This window comes from Helianthus annuus, chromosome 9, assembly GCF_002127325.2.
Source record: "Helianthus annuus cultivar XRQ/B chromosome 9, HanXRQr2.0-SUNRISE, whole genome shotgun sequence".
Classification (NCBI taxonomy): domain Eukaryota; kingdom Viridiplantae; phylum Streptophyta; class Magnoliopsida; order Asterales; family Asteraceae; genus Helianthus; species Helianthus annuus.
In genome coordinates, this window is record NC_035441.2 from 183,915,976 (window position 1) to 183,933,981 (window position 18,006).

Genomic DNA, 18,006 nt, shown 5'->3' on the forward strand with positions numbered 1-18,006 from the left:
ATGATCTCTGACTTTATATTTATATAACAGTTATAATTTTCGGGCTTAATTATAAACATATGATCCGAGTTACTAAAGGACTATTGTGTCCGAGTTTAATAAGGACTGTAGGTCCAAGTTTCTCAATGAAATTAAGATGATCCGAGATTGGTACCCCTGTGGTTGGTCCGAATTTAAGTAAATAAAGAATCAGGGTTTAATGTATAAGAGTTCAGGGTTTACAAGGACATACATGTCCGGATTTACATACATTAGAGGGTGTCCGAATTTATTTAATGATCCAAATTAAACCGAGTCTGGATGAAACAGAATCCGAATAATGCTATACGATTCTTTTTATTAAAAACCTTAGGAATACAAATCTTTTTCAATGTTTCTTGAACAAAAAAGGCTCGGACACCCGGGATAACCATGACAAATCGATAACCCTTTCGTCTGATGAACAGAAGGTAGTGATCCGGCCTACTCACCCAGAAAGAAACCCACAACTAATAAAACCCTTTTGCTCAACCGAAACAACATTCGTCACACACAAACTTCAACCCGTAACCTTCCATTTGGAAAGTAACAAAACTACCATTCAACTAGAAGGGTCGATGATAGTTTCTTTTTGTTTTATTTTCTCTATTTGAAAAGGACTCGAAAACACAATGCAGTAGTACTGTAGTAGTATATATATATATAGTAGTTTAATAAAGCTAAAGCAAGTTCGATGAATAATATAATATATAATTTAAAATAAACTTTGCAAGTGGACACATATTTCAACACACACGGCGTAAGATATACTTTCTTTTTCTAATATTTATGCACCTTTTGCTAAATACAAGCACGAGCGGCTTATTTAATTTCATTTCATTTTCTCATCTCATCTCACTTAAATATCGTTTAATTTCTCATTTTCTCGGTCATGGTCACAAGTCACAACCACAGCACCAATTAAACCGAGCAAGTTTCGCATTTAAACAGATAGCTGGGGCCCACACTCTTACTCCATTCCACACCGTCCGATCATCTCATCTCGCTGACTCACTGGACCCCACACAAAATCAACGGCTATGATGTAACGTTATTTTAGCAGCGAAGTACTCTATTATTACTTCCCTTTTGTGATTTTCATGCTAAGCCGAACGAAGCTGTCGGTCGGAGATTCCAAGCCGATGAGCCAACACAATGTTAGCCGGCTCGTGTGGGCCCCACTGAAAGCTGTACTTATCATAGGATTGTTTACTTATCAATCTGTAACGTTCTTGTGAGGGTGATAAGTAGTTCTGCTTATCATCCCCAAACCTCACCCATCTATAAAATTAACCATTTCTGCAAGTAATGTCGTATTTTAATCTTCTCCGCACAATATTGTAGAGAGAGAAAGTCTGGAGAGAGAGAGAGAACACAGAGATAATAAATATGCACATCTGTAGTATGTATAGATATCTACATCTACATATATAAATATATATATTGATCTCTGTTCTATCATCAATCGATCTTGCTAAGGTGAGTTTCAAAACCTCTGTTCTTGTGTTAATTTCTTGTTTTTTTTTTCTTCAAGAACTGTTTTTTTTTAATTTTTTTTAATTTTTTGCAAACCCCTTTATTTTTGTGTTCCATGTGGTTCAAAGCTGCTTTCTTTTTATCTGATCCACCACACAAACAAATTTAAATTTAATCTTTTTTTTTTCCTATGAGAAAAAAGATCAGAGCTTTTCTTTTTTTGATTGTTATCCATATATGTCCGTGCATGCTGAAAAACTCGTGAAATTTTTTTTTTTTTTTTTTTTTTTTTTTTTTTTTGTGTTTGGTTAATTTGAACTTTAAAGATCAGGGTATCCAAGGATCTGGTTTTTGGTTTGGGGGGTTTTGGGAATTTTTTTTTTTTTTTTATACTTTATTTAAATAAAGTCTTTGAATTTCGTGTCTAAGCAAGAAATATTTTGCTAAAACTAACGTGGGTATTATTAATATATTTTTAATTTTAATTTAAAAAAAATGTTAAGATGAAATTCGTGGTAGCTAACCCTGTTTATTTCACTTTAAATGTCTTTTTAGGGCTTCACAGATCTGCTCTCTTAGAATCTTGATAATTATCATCATCATTATTATTATTAATAATTATTTGGGTCAAAGGAAGTGCAATGTCTTCTCTAAGTAGAGAGCTAGTGTTCTTGATCTTGCAGTTTCTTGATGAAGAAAAATTCAAAGAGACTGTTCACAAGTAAGTCTTTTAATATACATTTTCTTTGATTATCTTTTATGATTATTTGTTTAAAAATATTTAATTAATTAATTAATTAATGGGTATGTTGTGACAGGCTTGAGCAAGAATCAGGGTTTTTCTTTAACATGAAGTATTTTGAAGATGAGGTGCACAATGGGAATTGGGATGAGGTTGAGAAATATCTTTCAGGTTTCACTAAAGTGGATGATAATAGGTACTCCATGAAGATATTTTTTGAAATTAGGAAGCAAAAGTATCTTGAAGCATTGGATAAGTAAGCCCTTTATTTTTTTATTTATTTTTTAAATAAATTAATAAATGTGCTTACTTAAAATTTGTTTGATTGATAGGCATGACAGGTCTAAGGCTGTTGAGATTCTTGTAAAAGATCTCAAGGTGTTTGCCTCATTTAATGAAGACCTTTTTAAGGAGATAACTCAGTTATTAACTTTGGAGAATTTTAGGTACACAACTTATGTTCACATTTTGTAATAATATGTTTAAATATTTCTATATATATAACTTTGTGTTATTTCATTTACAATTAGGGAGAATGAACAGTTGTCGAAATACGGAGATACGAAATCCGCTCGAGCTATAATGTTGGTTGAACTTAAGAAGTTAATTGAAGCGAACCCTTTGTTTCGCGACAAATTGCAATTTCCAAATCTTAAGAATTCAAGATTAAGGACACTCATAAACCAAAGGTAAACGTTAAACCGTGAGTATTTGATTCGCGCTAGGTTTTATATGTATTGCAACGGTAGTTAATGTGTTATTTTATTATGTAATTTATATCACAGTTTGAATTGGCAACACCAACTTTGTAAAAACCCCAGGCCAAATCCAGATATCAAAACGTTATTCGTTGATCATTCTTGCGGTCAACCAAACGGGGCACGCGCTCCTTCACCGGCAAACAATCCGCTTCTTGGATCATTACCGAAAGCTGGTGGCTTTCCTCCTTTAGGTGCACATGGGGTATGTATCTGTATTTTTCACCACATTGTCATGGTTTTTATATATATATATATATATATATAGTTAACTCTTGTTGTTCGGTTTTGATTCTATATATATATATAGCCATTTCAACCTACACCAGCTCCAGTGCCGACACCACTTGCTGGTTGGATGTCTAATCCGCCAGCGGTATCTCATCCAACGGTTTCCGGTAGTGCAATTGGTCTCGGTAGTCCCTCTATTTCAGGTAATGTGAATGATTCTTTGCAGTGTTTTCTCATTGACCTCTTTAACGCTTTTTATTGACCGGTTGACCCGTTTGCAGCTGCTTTGAAGCATCCAAGAACTCCGACAAATCCGTCGTTGGATTACCCATCTGCAGATTCTGATCATATGAGCAAAAGAACAAGGCCCATGGGGATAACAGATGAGGTTTTTTTATTCGATTCGATTTCATTTGATTGTTATAAGTTATAACACCATTTCTCTTATTAGAGTTGACTTTCTTGCTGAAAACAGGTAAATCTGCCGGTTAATGTGTTACCTGTGTCATTCCCGGGGCATTCTAGTCATACTCAAGCTTTTAACGCACCTGATGATTTGCCGAAAACCGTTGCACGGACGTTAAACCAGGGTTCATCTCCTATGAGCATGGACTTTCATCCTGTTCAACAAACATTACTCTTAGGTATATCATATGTTTCGTCTTTTCGTAGCGTTTTTCATGACCTGAAGTTAGGATGTTGACTTTTTTTTTTTTTTTTCTTTCAGTTGGAACAAATGTGGGAGATATCGGATTATGGGAAGTAGGCTCACGCGAAAAGCTGGTTCTAAAAAATTTCAAAGTTTGGAATCTTAGTGCATGTTCAATGCCTTTTCAAGTATGTAACAAAATATTCGACTTGATTTTCATAATCACTTATGAAAGCAGTGGCGAAGCTTGAGATTTCCGACCCAGGGGGGGGATGTATATACCCAAAAATTTCTACACGAAAGCTACATATATAACACTACTGAGCGAAAAGTTTGGGGGGTCGGGCGCCACCCCCCCCCCCCCCCCCCCCCCCCCGCGGCCCCTTCTAACCTGTGCCCCTGTATGAAAGTATTTAATCTTTTTACATGAATGCAGGCTGCTCTAGTAAAAGATCCAGCTATCTCGGTGAACCGTGTAATCTGGAGTCCGGATGGTTCATTGTTCGGTAAGTCCAAATAACGTAATATTTGATAAATAATCAAGTATTTTAATTTATTATTATACGTACAGGAGTTGCATATTCAAGGCACATTGTACAAATATATTCATATCATGGAGGTGATGACGTGAGACAAAACGTAGAGGTACACTTAGTTTCTTTCTGAAACATGTATAAAATATTTTTTTTATTTTTTTTTAATATAAAAAATGACACATGTTTAATTTGTTTCGTTTGTTTGAAGATTGATGCTCATGTGGGTGGAGTAAACGATCTTGCATTCTCTAATCCGAACAAGCAACTTTGTGTGATAACTTGTGGGGATGACAAAACAATCAAGGTTTGTTTTTGTATAACGTCTCATCAATTTATAACCGATAATTTTTTTTTTTTATTATGATAATAAACATTTCTTGATTCTACGAATAGGTTTGGGATGCAACGACTGGCGTAAAAAAGTACACTTTTGAAGGCCATGAAGCTCCGGTTTACTCTGTATGCCCTCACTATAAAGAGAATATTCAGTTTATATTTTCAACGGCTCTTGATGGAAAGATAAAAGCATGGTTATACGATAACATGGGATCGCGTGTCGATTATGAAGCACCCGGTCGTTGGTGCACTACGATGGCATACAGTGCTGACGGAACAAGGTTCGTCAACACGACAACACGTTCTCGCTGTTCTTAAAGTTTTTTTCAACGACTTTTCGAGTTTTAACGTTTTGGGATTATTTCAGGCTTTTCTCGTGTGGGACAAGCAAAGATGGGGAATCGCACATTGTCGAATGGAACGAGAGTGAAGGGGCGGTTAAAAGAACGTATCTCGGTTTCCGTAAACGATCTTTAGGTGTCGTACAGTTTGATACAACAAAAAACAGATTTTTAGCAGCTGGTGACGAGTATTTAATTAAATATTGGGATATGGATAACGTTCAGCTTTTGACAAGCGTTGATGCTGACGGAGGTCTTCCGGTAATACCTTCATTTCATAACAAAAAACAGAATCAAATCTCTTTAACTCGCTAACAACCGATCATTCTTCTTAATTAGGCAAGCCCACGAATCCGTTTTAACAAAGACGGTGCTCTTTTGGCTGTTTCTGCTCAAGATAACGGTATAAAAATTTTAGCAAATTCTGATGGACTTCGGTTACTTCGAACGTTTGAAAATCTTTCGTTTGATGGTTCTGCGTCAAGAACTCCTGAAGCTGCAAAGGTAGCGGTTATATTTTTCTAGATGTTTGTTATGTTTATTATATAACTATATATTCTCTAATTATGTTTTTTTTTATATTGCAGCCTACAATAAACGCGTTATCTGCTGCGGCTCCTAGTAGTGCGGCATTAGCAGAACGGGTTGCATCCGTTGGATCCATCTCTGCAGTGGTTAGTGCTCGTGTTTGACTTTGACTAGATATTCGTACTTCATAGTCTGAGTGTCGGTTTAGTAATTAAAGTACGGTGGATGTAGAACGGGGATGCGAGAAGCTTGCCGGACGTGAAACCTAGGATTGTGGAAGAATCTAACGACAAATCAAAGATTTGGAAACTATCGGAGATTAACGAAGCTTCGCAATGTCGGTCGCTGAAGCTCCCCGAGAACATGAGAGTAACGAAGGTATAATTATATTATTGAGTGAATTTCAAGGATTGTCCTTTATCTTTATACCCATTTTCAGGCGCTGTCCTTTATGTTCAAAATTGACGAGTTTTGTCCTTTATGTTTTCATATCATACATGTTTTGTCCTTTAGGCCTAAGCCAGTTAGTTTTTTCAGTTAAATTTGGTTATATGTTTTGCACATGAGGGCATTTTTGTCAATTCAAAGGTAAGTTCAACGGCAGATTTACAGCTCAAAGCTTCTGCAACCTTTAAATTGACAAAAATGCCCTCATGTGCAAAGCACATGACTAAATTTAATTGAAAAAACTAACTGGGTTAGGCCTAAAGGACAAAACGTGTATGATATGAAAACATAAAGGACAAAACTCGTCAATTTTGAACATAAAGGACAGCGCCTGAAAATAGGTATAAAAATAAAGGACAATCCTTGAAACTCGAAACTAATGGTGGGGTTTGTTTGTTGAATCTACAGATATCAAGATTGATATATACAAATTCGGGAAATGCTCTTTTAGCGTTAGCATCAAACGCTATTCATTTGCTATGGAAATGGCAGCGTAACGAGCGTAATTCAAGTGGCAAGGTGAATTAGTGATTAAGATATTTTTAAACCAAAAGTTTGTAGCGCGATAGATTTTATATGTGGTTTTTTTTTTACTGCAGGCGACAGCTGGCGTTTCACCGCAATTATGGCAACCTTCAAGTGGGATTTTGATGACGAATGATGTGGCGGAGACTAACCCTGAAGAATCCGTTGCGTGCTTTGCTTTGTCGAAAAACGATTCGTATGTTATGTCTGCATCTGGAGGAAAGATATCCTTGTTCAATATGATGACATTCAAGGTGACGTTTTCTTTTTGTTTGACATTTGAGGTCAAACAGACCAATAGTCCTCTTAGATTTTGACTTTTGTGGTCAAACTGATTATGGTCAAACTGCAGACAATGACAACATTCATGCCGCCACCACCTGCAGCAACGTTTCTTGCTTTCCATCCTCAAGATAACAATATTATAGCAATCGGAATGGATGACTCAACGATTCAGATTTATAATGTTCGTGTAGACGAGGTATGTTATAACTTATAAAGGCCTTGAGCATGTTTCATGTTGAATTTTCGCCTCAACAATTTTATATATATAGTTTATGAACTGCCATAAATAGTAATTTTAATTTTAAAATAATCTATAGCTTTTTAATTTTTTTTATATCAATATGTTATTTTTTATAATTACTTTTAACTTTTAACATATTTTTATTCTTTTCCTTTTACTATTATATTTACTTTTAGCTTTTAACGTATTTACATTTTTTCCTTTTCAAAAACTATATTTCTTTTATCATTTATTTTTGTTTTAATAATTCTTTTTTCTTTTTTTAATTCATCTTTGCTTTCTCAATTCATTTGATATTTCTTTAATAACTTATGTTTGTTATTTCTTTTTCAAAAAGCTTAAGTACGTAGTTGTGTTTAATTTTTACCCTCGATCATTATATGTTTTATTAAAAACGAATTTATATTCAACATAAAGTATTTATTTGGTATCGTAATATGGTACAATGATAGCATCTGAACCCATTCTAACGGTTAGGCTTTCTAAACAACAGGCTATATTTTCAAATAACATTTATTTTACATTATCATTTACTCCGTTTCGCCGCAACGCGCGACGTAAAAAAAATCTAGTTCGATTTATATTACGAATACCATTTTTGTTGTGAAGGTTAAAAGCAAGCTTAAAGGACACTCTAAACGTATAACCGGTCTCGCCTTTTCTCATGTGCTAAATGTGCTTGTCTCATCTGGCGCTGATGCTCAGGTTAGTTAAGTTAATGAAAAATTCGTTTCCATTTTCGATTGTTTAAACTCATGTACATTTATTATATTTTTGTTTATCAACTAGATTTGCGTATGGAGTTCGGACGGATGGGAAAAACAAAAGACACGATACGTTCAACTCCCGCCAGGGAGAACACCGTCACCACAATCCGACACGCGTGTGCAGTTTCATCATGATCAGACCCATTTTCTTCTTGTTCACGAGACTCAACTCGCCATCTATGAAACGACAAAACTAGAATGCGTAAAACAGGTAATATTTTTATTCATTTTCTTTAGAGTCAAATGCCATTTTAGTCCCTGTAGTTTGGGTCATTTTGCCAGTTTAGTCCAAAGGTTTCATTTTTAACCTGTGGGTCCAAAAAGGTTTCACAGTTGCCATTTTAGTCCACTTGGTTAACTTCATCCATTTTTTCTGTTAACGAGAAGGCCAATTTGGTCATTTTGTATGTAATTCTGTTAACTAAAAGGGCAATTTAGCCATATAAAATGACCGAATTGGCCTTCTCGTTAACAGAAAAAAATGGATGAAGTTAACCCAGTGGACTAAAATGGCAACTGTGAAACTTTTTTGGACCCACAGGTTAAAAATGAAACCTTTGGACTAAACTGGCAAAATGGTCCAAACCACAGGGACTAAAATGGCATTTAACTCTTTTCTTTATAATATATGATAAATGTAACAGTGTGGTAAGATACTAAATTGATCTTTTGTTTTTCAGTGGATTCAACGTGAAAATTCAGCCCCGATATCGCATGCGACCTTTTCATGCGATAGTCAACTGATATACGCAAGTTTCTTCGATGCAACCGTTTGCGTGTTCACCGCCTCTCACCTTCGCCTTCGATGCAAGATTAACCCCTCTGCGTATCTTACAAGGTATAATAAGTTATAAGTTAATAACCGAAACATATTTGTCAGTTTAGTTCTTTTAAGAAAGAAATCTTGATTTTCGATGTTTGACAAAAACTCATGTCGTGTCAGTAACCTTAAGGTGCACCCCATGGTGATTGCGGCTCATCCACAAGAACCAAATCAATTTGCACTAGGGCTTTCTGATGGAACCGTTCATGTTTTGGAGCCGCTTGAATCTGATGGCAGATGGGGCGTGCCGCCACCGGCTGACAACGGGTCCACAAGCACAGTTCCGGCTACACCGCCAGCGGCTGGTTCAGGGTCGGAACAACCGGCACAGAGGTGACCCGGTTGACTAAACACTTGTTTACTGTGCAGTTCCAGCTTAGTAGTTATGTTCCTGCTTCTAGTGCTACTGTTATTATTGTGGATTATTTTGTTAAAATGTATTTTAGTTGGTGAATTGACTTGATCTAACTTGTTATGTAAGATGATGTGAAGGGTAAATGCTAATTGTCTGATTAGGGTTTTCAATCTTTTAAAATGAAACCAAAAACTGGCTTTTCTTCGATCACTCGTTCTAAAGTTGCGACCGGATAACAATCTTTGTTCTATATCTATGATTTTACCAAACAGCCCCAGTATATTGCAATTTCGGTTATGTTTTGCTTCATTTAAATTCGTGTTAATGCAAAAATAAACTTTTACCCGCGAAAATAACAAAAGCTCCACTAATCAAAGATAGCCGGTATTATATTAAATCGCTTAAGTTGAATGATAATACAAGACCGTAGTCGCATAACCAAATCGAGTGTTTTTATGGTATGTTTTTTGTTGTTGGTATTATACTTTGAGCAGGAGCAGGATCCTCCACTGAATTTGCTTCTCTGATGAACACTGATGGATTTTGATCTTCATATAAAACTTGAGACAACCCTCCTTCCTGTTTCTTGAAAACAGTTGGATAAAAAAATCAAAGTTTGTTAGAGAAATTTATGAGTAAACTGCCAAAATGGTCCCTGGGGTTTGGTCACTTTTATCACTTTAGTCCAAAACTCAAATCTTTTGAATCTGGGTCCCTGTGGTTTCAATTTTGTTGTCATTTTTATCCAAAAGCAAAATTAGGTCATATTTTTCACTTCACATCCAGTTTTTTTGTCTTTTTCCTCCTTTTAATGAAGAGCAAAAGGGTTAGATTTTTTAGTTTATTATAATAAAACGTTAAAAGACCATTTTGCCCTTCCATAAAAGGGAGGAAAAAGACAAAAAAAAAGTTGGATATTAACTGAAAAATCTGACCAGATTTTGATTTTGGATGAAAATGACAACAAAATTGAAACCACAGGGACCCATATTTAAAAAGTTTGAGTTTTGGACTAAAGTGGCAAAAATGACCAAACCTCCGGGACCTTTTTGGCAGTTTACTTGAAATTTATTAAAAAAACAAAGAGTATAATGCCTTTTTCGTCCTTGAGGTTTGGCCAGTTTTGCGATTTTCATCCAAAGGTTTGTTTTTCCACATCTGGATCCCAAAGGTTTGAAATCTTGCCATTTTCATCTAGCTCGTTAATCTTGCCATCCATTTTTCTCCGTTAATTCAGGGCAATTCGGTCTTTTTTTAAGGTATTCAGTCTTTTTGCATAAAGTGGAAAAGACTGAACTGCCCTTTTAAGTTAACAAAAAAGACGCAAATACCCTCGACTTAACGGAGAAAAATGGATGGAGTTAACGAGTCAGATGAAAATGGCAAATTTTCAAACCTTTTGGATCCAGATGCGGAAAAAGTAAACAAACCTTTGGACGAAAGTCGCAAAACTGGCCAAACCTCAAGGACGAAAATGGCATTATACTCAAAGGCTCAAACTATCTACACACTTGGTGTGTAGATAGCCACCCAAAAAAGTGTTTTTTTGTCCTATATGCACACCCTGCAGTGTCAAGCTGTGTCCAAAGCGTTGCGTTTTGGTCTGGTCAACCAACAAAAGACTGACGGGTCTGTTGACCGGACCAAAACGCCGCGCTTTGGCCCTGTCAACCAGACAAAAGACTAACACCCGGTCAGTCTTTTGTCTGGTTGACAGGACCAAAGCTCGACGTTTTGGTCCGGTCAACAGACCCGTCAGACACCCGTCAGTCCTTGTCTGGTTGACCGGACCAAAACGTCGCGCTTTGGCCACAGCTCGACACTGCAGGGTGTGCCTATAGGACAAAAAGCACTTGCACATTGGTGTGCCAATAGTTACACCCTACTCAAAACCAAAAAACTAAAAGAACTTGTATCTTACCACATAGAATTTGCATCCAAGAGTCTGGTTTTCCGGCAGAAGCGAAAAGTGAACGAGTTTCAACTGCCGATAAACCTCGTCCAACAACGCCTTCCTTTCTGTTCTGTTCCGAAACATTTCTTCTTTCATCATGTTTACTTCTTTTTCAAGATGTGTCAATCTCTTCTTAAGCTGCAACACTTCATGTGCATGAAACTTTCTTTTGCAATCAACCTTCAGTTTTACTTCACTCGAACGCATCATTGCTTTAGACTCCATAACTTACCTCCCTCAACCGACAATGTCTTCAAGTTTTATAACCTCGTAGTGACGGTTGGTAAACCGCAATAATTAATGGTTTCAGAAAATTGCAGAAATGCCATGTGAGTTAACAAGGGCCATTTTCTTTGATTCATATGTAAGTGGTTGTATAAGCCGGCGCCACCTTTAGTGTACAAACGATAACGCCAAAAGGCAGCAGAGTTTGAGGCCAACTTTGGCTGCAAGAAGCGGGACCAGAGTTTCAACTGGGAGCATAAAGACAAACGTCTGACACGCGGAGCATAGGGATGCGTACATCAAATGCAGTCGATAAATGAACAACGTAACCAAATTGTTTCTTAGATCCGAGAAAAGTGACAATCCAAATATTGCTATTGATTGTGGGATTAATATAAGCTGTTGATTGTCCTAAGTTTGATCTAATAAAAGGTGTGAAACATAAGTTTGGAGCATGGTTGCTTTAGTACTAAAAGCTGACATGACATGAATGACAACAATTTTCTTAAAGCCCAAGCCATGTGACCAAAATAAAAAAAATAAGATAAAAAGGGGAAAATTACGAAAAATAGACAATGTTAAGATAAAAAGGCTAAACATGAATTTCTGTGGCAAAAAGTACCTGTTGAAACTTAGGTGTCGCTTTCTGATTGGTCTAAACACTTTGAAAAGTTGAAAAAAGCGTGTCTATTTTGGAAAAGTCTTGGTCAACATTGTCTATTTTCGTAATTTTCCCCATAATAAATTATATCATAACTGCAAACTATGGGAAGGAAATAAACCGGGTCAAAACTCTTAGATGTAAAAAGAAAATTCTATACGGTTTCAATTGTCTTTTAGCACATACATGGTTTCACATCTAAACTTGACGGACATCAACTTAATTGTTTTTTACATGTACTTCACAAACATCCACATCCAGACTCTTGTGTAGAATTTTTAAATCTCGTTTCGAAAAATCAGTATCACTATGAATTGTGTTTATTATTAAGAGCTTATGGTCTATTTTTTTTTTAACAAAACAGCCTAATCCAAGATCTCAAAATATAATAAAAAAATCAAGACTAAATAATTGGATAGGGGCCGCGCGAACACAGGCCCCCACTAACACAAATTATGACGTAGGTTCGACCAACTTGGGCCGACCTTAGATGGGCACCTCTCCGTAATGTGCAATGGAGATCACCAACCTAGGCCATGAGCCTTCTTGATCGCCCAAAGACCCCGTCCAGGTAAGTGCCTTTTACATTGCCCACCCTTTCTTTTTATACTACCAGCTCCCCTTTTCCCTGTATTTGCCACCCGATGTGGGATCAAACATAGCATTTTTTTTTTGAACGGAAAAGGTTACATAATCCATACTTCTAAATTACACCAAGTTTACGTATCTTAACTTATTTTTCTTCACTTAAGTCAAGCACCTTTCCGCATCAGAGCTTTCATTAGCTAAATTACATGTGATGTAATACTATTTGGTTAGGAAAGAAATACCCTCCACATAATCAAACCACATGAAACAAAAAACTTTATCCTTACTGCATACATTTGTCTCAACAATTCAAACCTTCAAATGCAAAATCACTCAATCCCAACACAAAGAGAAGGACAAAACCGCCACTTAACGTAATAGATACTTCCCGACTTTATATAAAAAAAAAGACCACAAAAGGTCACTTTTCGTCACAAGAACTTACTCAGGACGAAAGGTTACCAAATTTGGGAGGTCATTTTCCTGAAGACTTTTAATATCATTTGCAGTCACCTCGGTTGACTCTAAGCTCAGCGATTTCAACTTCTTCAGTGGCTTCAAATGCTGCAATCCTGCACTCGTTACTCTCGAGTCTGATAAGTTTAAGGAAACCAACTGAGTCAAACCTGCAACGTACGACAAATAGCGCATTATTGTTTAGTTTTGTACTCATGTTGATCAAGCTGTTTAAATTATATAAACATACCAGCAATCAACTCCAAAGATGCATCTGTCAGACAGTAGTTTTGTGACAGATTCAAAAGCATCAACGAGCGAAGATCCTTGATATTTGCAACGCCGGCATCAGTTAATCCCCCACCACATATTTCCAAAGACTGGAGATTTTTAAAATCTGCACGGAAACCAAAATTGAAATTTTTGTGTCAAAACAGAACAACTTTACGTGTAAGACACGATTATTGTGAGAGTTACGCATAGCATACTCCGAAGATGGATGGTTCCTGCTTCGGTTATATGTGCACAAAAAAGATCCAGATGAGTCAATCCGGTCAAACCTGCATCCAACACATAATTTTGCCATCTTTTGTTATAATTTCATGCAACACCTTTTGACATTCATATATATATATAGGGGAAGGTTGAAATGAAAACCACTAGTTATTGTGAAAACTCGAAAACTAATTAAGAAAAGCCAAAAAAACATACAAATTTTTTTTTTTTTTTTGCAAACCAAATTTCACAGGTTTTTTAATATAAAAAAAATTTCAAAAAAAAAAAAAAAAAAAAATTTGTGTAGTGCACATGTGTAATACTACACATGTGTATGTGTACTACACATGTGTATTATTACACATGTGCACTACACAATTTTTTTTTTTTTGAAAAAAAGTTTTTTTTATATATAAAAACTAGCGATTTTTATAAAAAAAAAATTGAAAAAAAAAATTTGTGTGTTTTTTAGGCTTTTTTTAGTTAGTTTTCAAGTTTTCACAATAAAAGTGGTTTTCATTTGAACCATCCCCTATATATATATATATATATATATAAGAAAATGATATATCCTTTTACTTGTAAGAGCTTCAAGTCCGGTATCTGTAATCTGGCGAACATCCAAATTAAGTGATTTAAGAGTTGATAATCCACACAAATGTTTTAGACCTCCATCGGTAATAGCAGTGAATGAGAGATTTAAGCTTTCGAGATTCACCAACCCTGAAGCAAGAGTTAAAAGACAATCCAATATGTATGATAATAAACTTTTCTAACGGACTGCATCGACTACAAACAAAAAAAGTGTAACCTGAGAGATGACGAAGACCGTTGCTTCCAACTAATGTATCAGACAATTCCAAACATTTTAAACGATGAAGGCCTGTGCTTCATGCACCAATAAAAATATGCACATCAGCTTAATTTTAATATAAAAAACTTAAACAAGTCGATAAACGATTGACGGTTTAACATATTAATTATTTACAAAATTTATAAAGAGAACAGAAATATAGACCACCTGCTAAGTGAACCAGTCCATTATCACGAATTATACATGAATCCAGATTTAAGCTCTCCAAATTTATCAAACCTGCATTGTGTAGTACAAAAGCATCATATACACTTATATGAGCATGATACTTTCATTATTATACGACAAAAACTTTAGTTTTATATTTAATTGATAAAAGTAAAAGAGTTAAATGCCATTTTAGTCCTTGTGGTTTGGGCCATTTTGCCAGTTTAGTTAAAAGGTTTTATTTTTAACCTGTGGGTCCAAAAAGGTTTCACAGTTGCCATTTTAGTCTACTGGGTTAACTTCATCCATTTTTTCTGTTAACGAAAAGGCCAATTCGGTCATTTTGTATGTAATTCTGTTAACTAAAAGGGCAATTCAGCCATATAAAATGACCGAATTGGCCTTCTCGTTAACGGAAAAAATGGATGAAGTTAACCCAGTGGACTAAAATGGCAACTGTAAAACTTTTTTGGACCCACAGGTTAAAAATGAAACCTTTGGACTAAACTGGCAAAATGGCGCCCAAACCACAGGGACTAAAATGGCATTTAACTCAAAGTAAAAATATGATGAAAGGATAAGAGGCACCTTTCAGATGTACCAAAACATCATCTGAAATATCATTGAATCCTAAATTGAGAGATTTTAAACCCTTTAGCCCTGAAAGCACCAAAAAAAAAAAAAAAAAAAAAAAAAAAAAATAAAAAACCAAACATTTTCAGGGGAAACAGCATGAAGAGTGCAGTAAAAATAGAAGATTTACTTGAAAATTTATTGCACCCATCACCAGTCATGTTACATCTGCTTAAATTCAAATGAAGCAGACCCTCAATAGCTGCATACAACATAAGACCCGACACGGTGAGATTAAGAAAAATATATAAACACTTCTAGCGACTCCTAACTTGTTCTATTAACGACAACCCAAAGAACCTTACGGACAAATTATAATAAAAACACATACAGTAAACTATACGGACCTGAAAGTGAATCCAAGCATGCTGCCGTAACGCAGCATAGTTCCATATTCAGCAATGCAAGCTTGTGTAATCCTGAAAAGTGCGCACATTCCATTAAACATCGATGATGAACCAATCTGCCTTAAAAGTTAAAACCTATCTTAGAAACACGACCCCGTGATATGTGAAACAAGATTAAAAAAATGTAAATTCACAAGTCAAAGTGGATTGACCTTTCAGAAACACGACCCCATGATCCGTCACCTTGGTAGAGGAAAGTTGCAACTCTTTCAAGTTCGTTAGTTCTGTAACACAAAAGGGTGTATATCAATAGCTTAACACGACATGTACGATCTGCTAATCATATAAAACCAATCATAGCATTCATAGTTTATTTAGAGAGATCAATTCGAAAAAAAAAAATGTACCAAAATTACAAAACATTATATGAATTTTTAAGAAGCTACTAAAAAGTAGGGCTGACAATTGGGTACCTGTTAAGACACGATTAGACCTGTTTGACTGAAAAATACACCCTTTGACTTTTTTAATTTTTAAAATAATTAAAATTACAATGTTAGGATCTATCATTTATTCATCTTTGTACATAAAACATAAAACTGTTTTATAAACATGAGGTAGAAAGTAGTTAAACGAGTCGTTATCATGTTTGAAACTTATGTTGTGTGCGCCGTCAGAAACCTGTTAAACCTGTTAAGACACGATTTGCCAGCTTTACTAAAAGGCTCCAGAAATGGCCAGATTTCAAATAGCTTGTAACCTGAAAGAGGCTCCATATCGGCATCAGTAATACAGTTGCAACAGTTGAGGTTAAGCGCTTGAAGCTTTGATAAACCTGCCAACAAGGTATCATTTCGGGCTTATTGCGGTTAATATAGTTGATGTAGTTATATAGTTGAAATGTATCTCAAAAACAGACATGAAGAAAGCATACATCTTAGATGAACAAGACCACCATAGATCGATGTACATCTTTCCAAGTCCAAATTCAACAAATTCACTAAACCCGAAAGTGCACTCATTCCTTCGGCAGTAATGTTTTTATTTCTTTTCAAACTTAAAGTTGTCAAGTTTAAAAGACCTGAAAATGAATAAAAGTTGTACATGAATAATTAATCTAAAGGTCTGTTTGACAATCTGATTTGGTCAATTTTTTTTTTTTTTTTTTTTGAGAGAAAAATGAAATACCCTTAATGTGATCAAGGCCGACGTCCGAAATCTGATCACAAAAGTTCAAGTTTAGGGCCTCGACGTTCACACACTTTTTAATATGAACCAAACCGCAATCAGTAACATTTGAACCCGAAAGATCTGCTGAAAGCAAAGTTGATCCGTGTGAGAATATCGCCTCCATCCAACTATCATCCACACCGGGATATTCGCCCAAATCAATATCCTAAAAAAATGGTCATTGAGTACATGTCCAACTAGATGAATGTGATCATCACTTCATTGTAAAAAAAAAAAAAAAAAAAAAAAAAATCCATCTTGCTACTTGTTATTGCATACATGCAGAACGCAACCTCGAAAAGCCTCGAGATTGTTCCAAGTAAGTCGTCGAGAATAAACCGACTCGTCGAATATCAACTGGCTAATATCTCCTGGAAGCATGGAGAAGGTATCATATTGATGAACTTGCTGTTCACCATAAAATAAAAAAAAAAAAAAAAAAAAAAAGCTATCAGCCTATGTTGAAAGTATATTAAGAATTAACATGCATGTCAACTCTTTAAGGAAATATCATACTTGACATATTTTGTAAGTGCATAATTCCATAAGGGATGGACATATTGCTTTTCCATCTTTATCATCAAAAGTTGCTTGCCACTTTGAGCTTCCATTTCTGGAATATCTTCTGTAAATCCCTCTATGTTCACGGACAGGCGCGCTTCGGTTTCTAGAAGAAGATCCACCCATGGATATTCAACCTTCAAATCTGTACAAACAAGTTATATGGATGGATTCACGTTAAGTGAAATTCATACTGTTTTTTTTTTAGTAAAATATTAATAGGTGAACAGACACAACTAATGTCATTCATCATTTATAAAAGATCAAAAGCAAAACCAAACAAACATGCATACCAAAAGAGATATTCAAAAACAGAAGATGAAATGAAGAAGCATTGGCGATTGACTTTGAGAAAAGGGAAGTTGAATCATGCAGAGGTTCGGAGTTGGTTGTTGAGGGTGGGTCCCATTTAAGTGGAATCTGTTCGCCTCTGCTTTATCCTTTCATATCTTTTTTAGAAATGGGATGGTTTGATCATTTATTCATTTTCACTTTGTCCATTTAAAAAAAAAAAAGAAGTTTTTATATGTCTTTTCTATACAAGTTGATTAAACACAAAAGGGCAAACTTTATATAAACTAGCACAATTCCATCCATTCGTTGCGGTTGGTAATTCGGTCAGTATCGTTTCTGTTTATTATGGTATTAGTATAGCATGGACACTCGGTATGGCAATCAAAAAATAAAGTCATGATATACTCCAAAAGTAATCTACACATGTTTTACATTAATCAATAACCAGGTAGAGGATCCTTTACATTAATCCAGAAGTGTGAG

The 18,006-nt window shown here is 35.5% G+C and overlaps 3 protein-coding genes and 1 non-coding gene across 7 annotated transcripts; 1 reads left to right on the forward strand and 3 right to left on the reverse strand.

The window, feature by feature from the left end:
* Positions 1–1,340: 1,340 nt before the first annotated feature.
* Positions 1,341–9,230, forward strand: LOC110880065 (topless-related protein 1). The gene is made up of 25 exons (XM_022128624.2): positions 1,341–1,497; positions 2,050–2,215; positions 2,313–2,492; positions 2,569–2,682; positions 2,767–2,925; positions 3,022–3,199; positions 3,305–3,428; positions 3,507–3,613; positions 3,701–3,869; positions 3,953–4,062; positions 4,311–4,380; positions 4,446–4,519; positions 4,619–4,714; positions 4,804–5,027; positions 5,114–5,348; positions 5,427–5,591; positions 5,675–5,761; positions 5,847–5,993; positions 6,471–6,581; positions 6,662–6,841; positions 6,940–7,068; positions 7,723–7,818; positions 7,903–8,091; positions 8,561–8,718; positions 8,824–9,230. Exons 2-25 carry the CDS (start codon positions 2,136–2,138, stop codon positions 9,038–9,040), a joined length of 3,399 nt encoding a protein of 1,132 aa, XP_021984316.1. The 5' UTR covers positions 1,341–1,497; positions 2,050–2,135; the 3' UTR covers positions 9,041–9,230.
* A 179-nt stretch (positions 9,231–9,409) lies between these two features.
* On the reverse strand, positions 9,410–11,486 carry LOC110880066. Of its 2 annotated transcripts, none has more exons than XM_022128626.2 (2): positions 10,980–11,486; positions 9,410–9,637 (listed from the first exon to the last, which is right to left on the reverse strand). In XM_022128626.2, the coding sequence occupies exons 1-2, from the start codon at positions 11,235–11,237 to the stop codon at positions 9,512–9,514; spliced, it is 384 nt and encodes a 127-aa protein (XP_021984318.1). In that variant the 5' UTR covers positions 11,238–11,486; the 3' UTR covers positions 9,410–9,511. The 2 variants fall into 2 exon arrangements, with proteins under 2 accessions (XP_021984318.1, XP_021984317.1); XM_022128625.2 differs by having other exon boundaries at positions 9,410–9,643.
* An 827-nt stretch (positions 11,487–12,313) lies between these two features.
* Positions 12,314–12,477, reverse strand: LOC118482374. Its single transcript, XR_004868415.1, has one exon. It is a non-coding gene; the product is annotated as a U1 spliceosomal RNA (small nuclear RNA).
* A 259-nt stretch (positions 12,478–12,736) lies between these two features.
* On the reverse strand, positions 12,737–17,636 carry LOC110880064 (F-box/LRR-repeat protein 14). Of its 3 annotated transcripts, XM_022128621.2 has the most exons (16): positions 17,523–17,636; positions 17,185–17,374; positions 16,948–17,076; positions 16,627–16,834; positions 16,373–16,519; positions 16,199–16,273; positions 15,651–15,722; positions 15,439–15,510; positions 15,222–15,293; positions 15,047–15,118; positions 14,459–14,530; positions 14,249–14,320; positions 14,017–14,160; positions 13,431–13,502; positions 13,193–13,339; positions 12,737–13,112 (listed from the first exon to the last, which is right to left on the reverse strand). In XM_022128621.2, exons 2-16 carry the CDS (start codon positions 17,353–17,355, stop codon positions 12,928–12,930), a joined length of 1,710 nt encoding a protein of 569 aa, XP_021984313.1. In that variant the 5' UTR covers positions 17,356–17,374; positions 17,523–17,636; the 3' UTR covers positions 12,737–12,927. The 3 variants fall into 3 exon arrangements, with proteins under 3 accessions (XP_021984313.1, XP_021984314.1, XP_021984315.1); XM_022128622.2 differs by lacking the exons at positions 15,047–15,118; positions 17,523–17,636 and having other exon boundaries at positions 17,185–17,507; XM_022128623.2 differs by lacking the exons at positions 15,047–15,118; positions 15,222–15,293; positions 17,523–17,636 and having other exon boundaries at positions 17,185–17,507.
* Positions 17,637–18,006: the final 370 nt, after the last annotated feature.

Bases quoted from the DNA above. Each gene is read 5' to 3' on its own strand.
- LOC110880065 (XM_022128624.2), top strand. From the start codon at position 2,136: ATGTCTTCTCTAAGTAGAGAGCTAGTGTTCTTGATCTTGCAGTTTCTT. The intron at 2,216-2,312 runs GTAAGTCTTTTA...ATGTTGTGACAG, and splicing joins TTCAAAGAGACTGTTCACAA to GCTTGAGCAAGAATCAGGGT. The intron at 3,200-3,304 runs GTATGTATCTGT...ATATATATATAG, and splicing joins CTCCTTTAGGTGCACATGGG to CCATTTCAACCTACACCAGC.
- LOC110880066 (XM_022128625.2), bottom strand. From the start codon at position 11,237: ATGGAGTCTAAAGCAATGATGCGTTCGAGTGAAGTAAAACTGAAGGTT. The intron at 9,644-10,979 runs GTAAGATACAAG...ACTGTTTTCAAG, and splicing joins TTGGATGCAAATTCTATGTG to AAACAGGAAGGAGGGTTGTC.
- LOC110880064 (XM_022128621.2), bottom strand. From the start codon at position 17,355: ATGGGTGGATCTTCTTCTAGAAACCGAAGCGCGCCTGTCCGTGAACAT. The intron at 17,077-17,184 runs GTATGATATTTC...TATGGTGAACAG, and splicing joins GCACTTACAAAATATGTCAA to CAAGTTCATCAATATGATAC. The intron at 13,113-13,192 runs GTATGTTTATAT...CGTACGTTGCAG, and splicing joins ATCTTTGGAGTTGATTGCTG to GTTTGACTCAGTTGGTTTCC.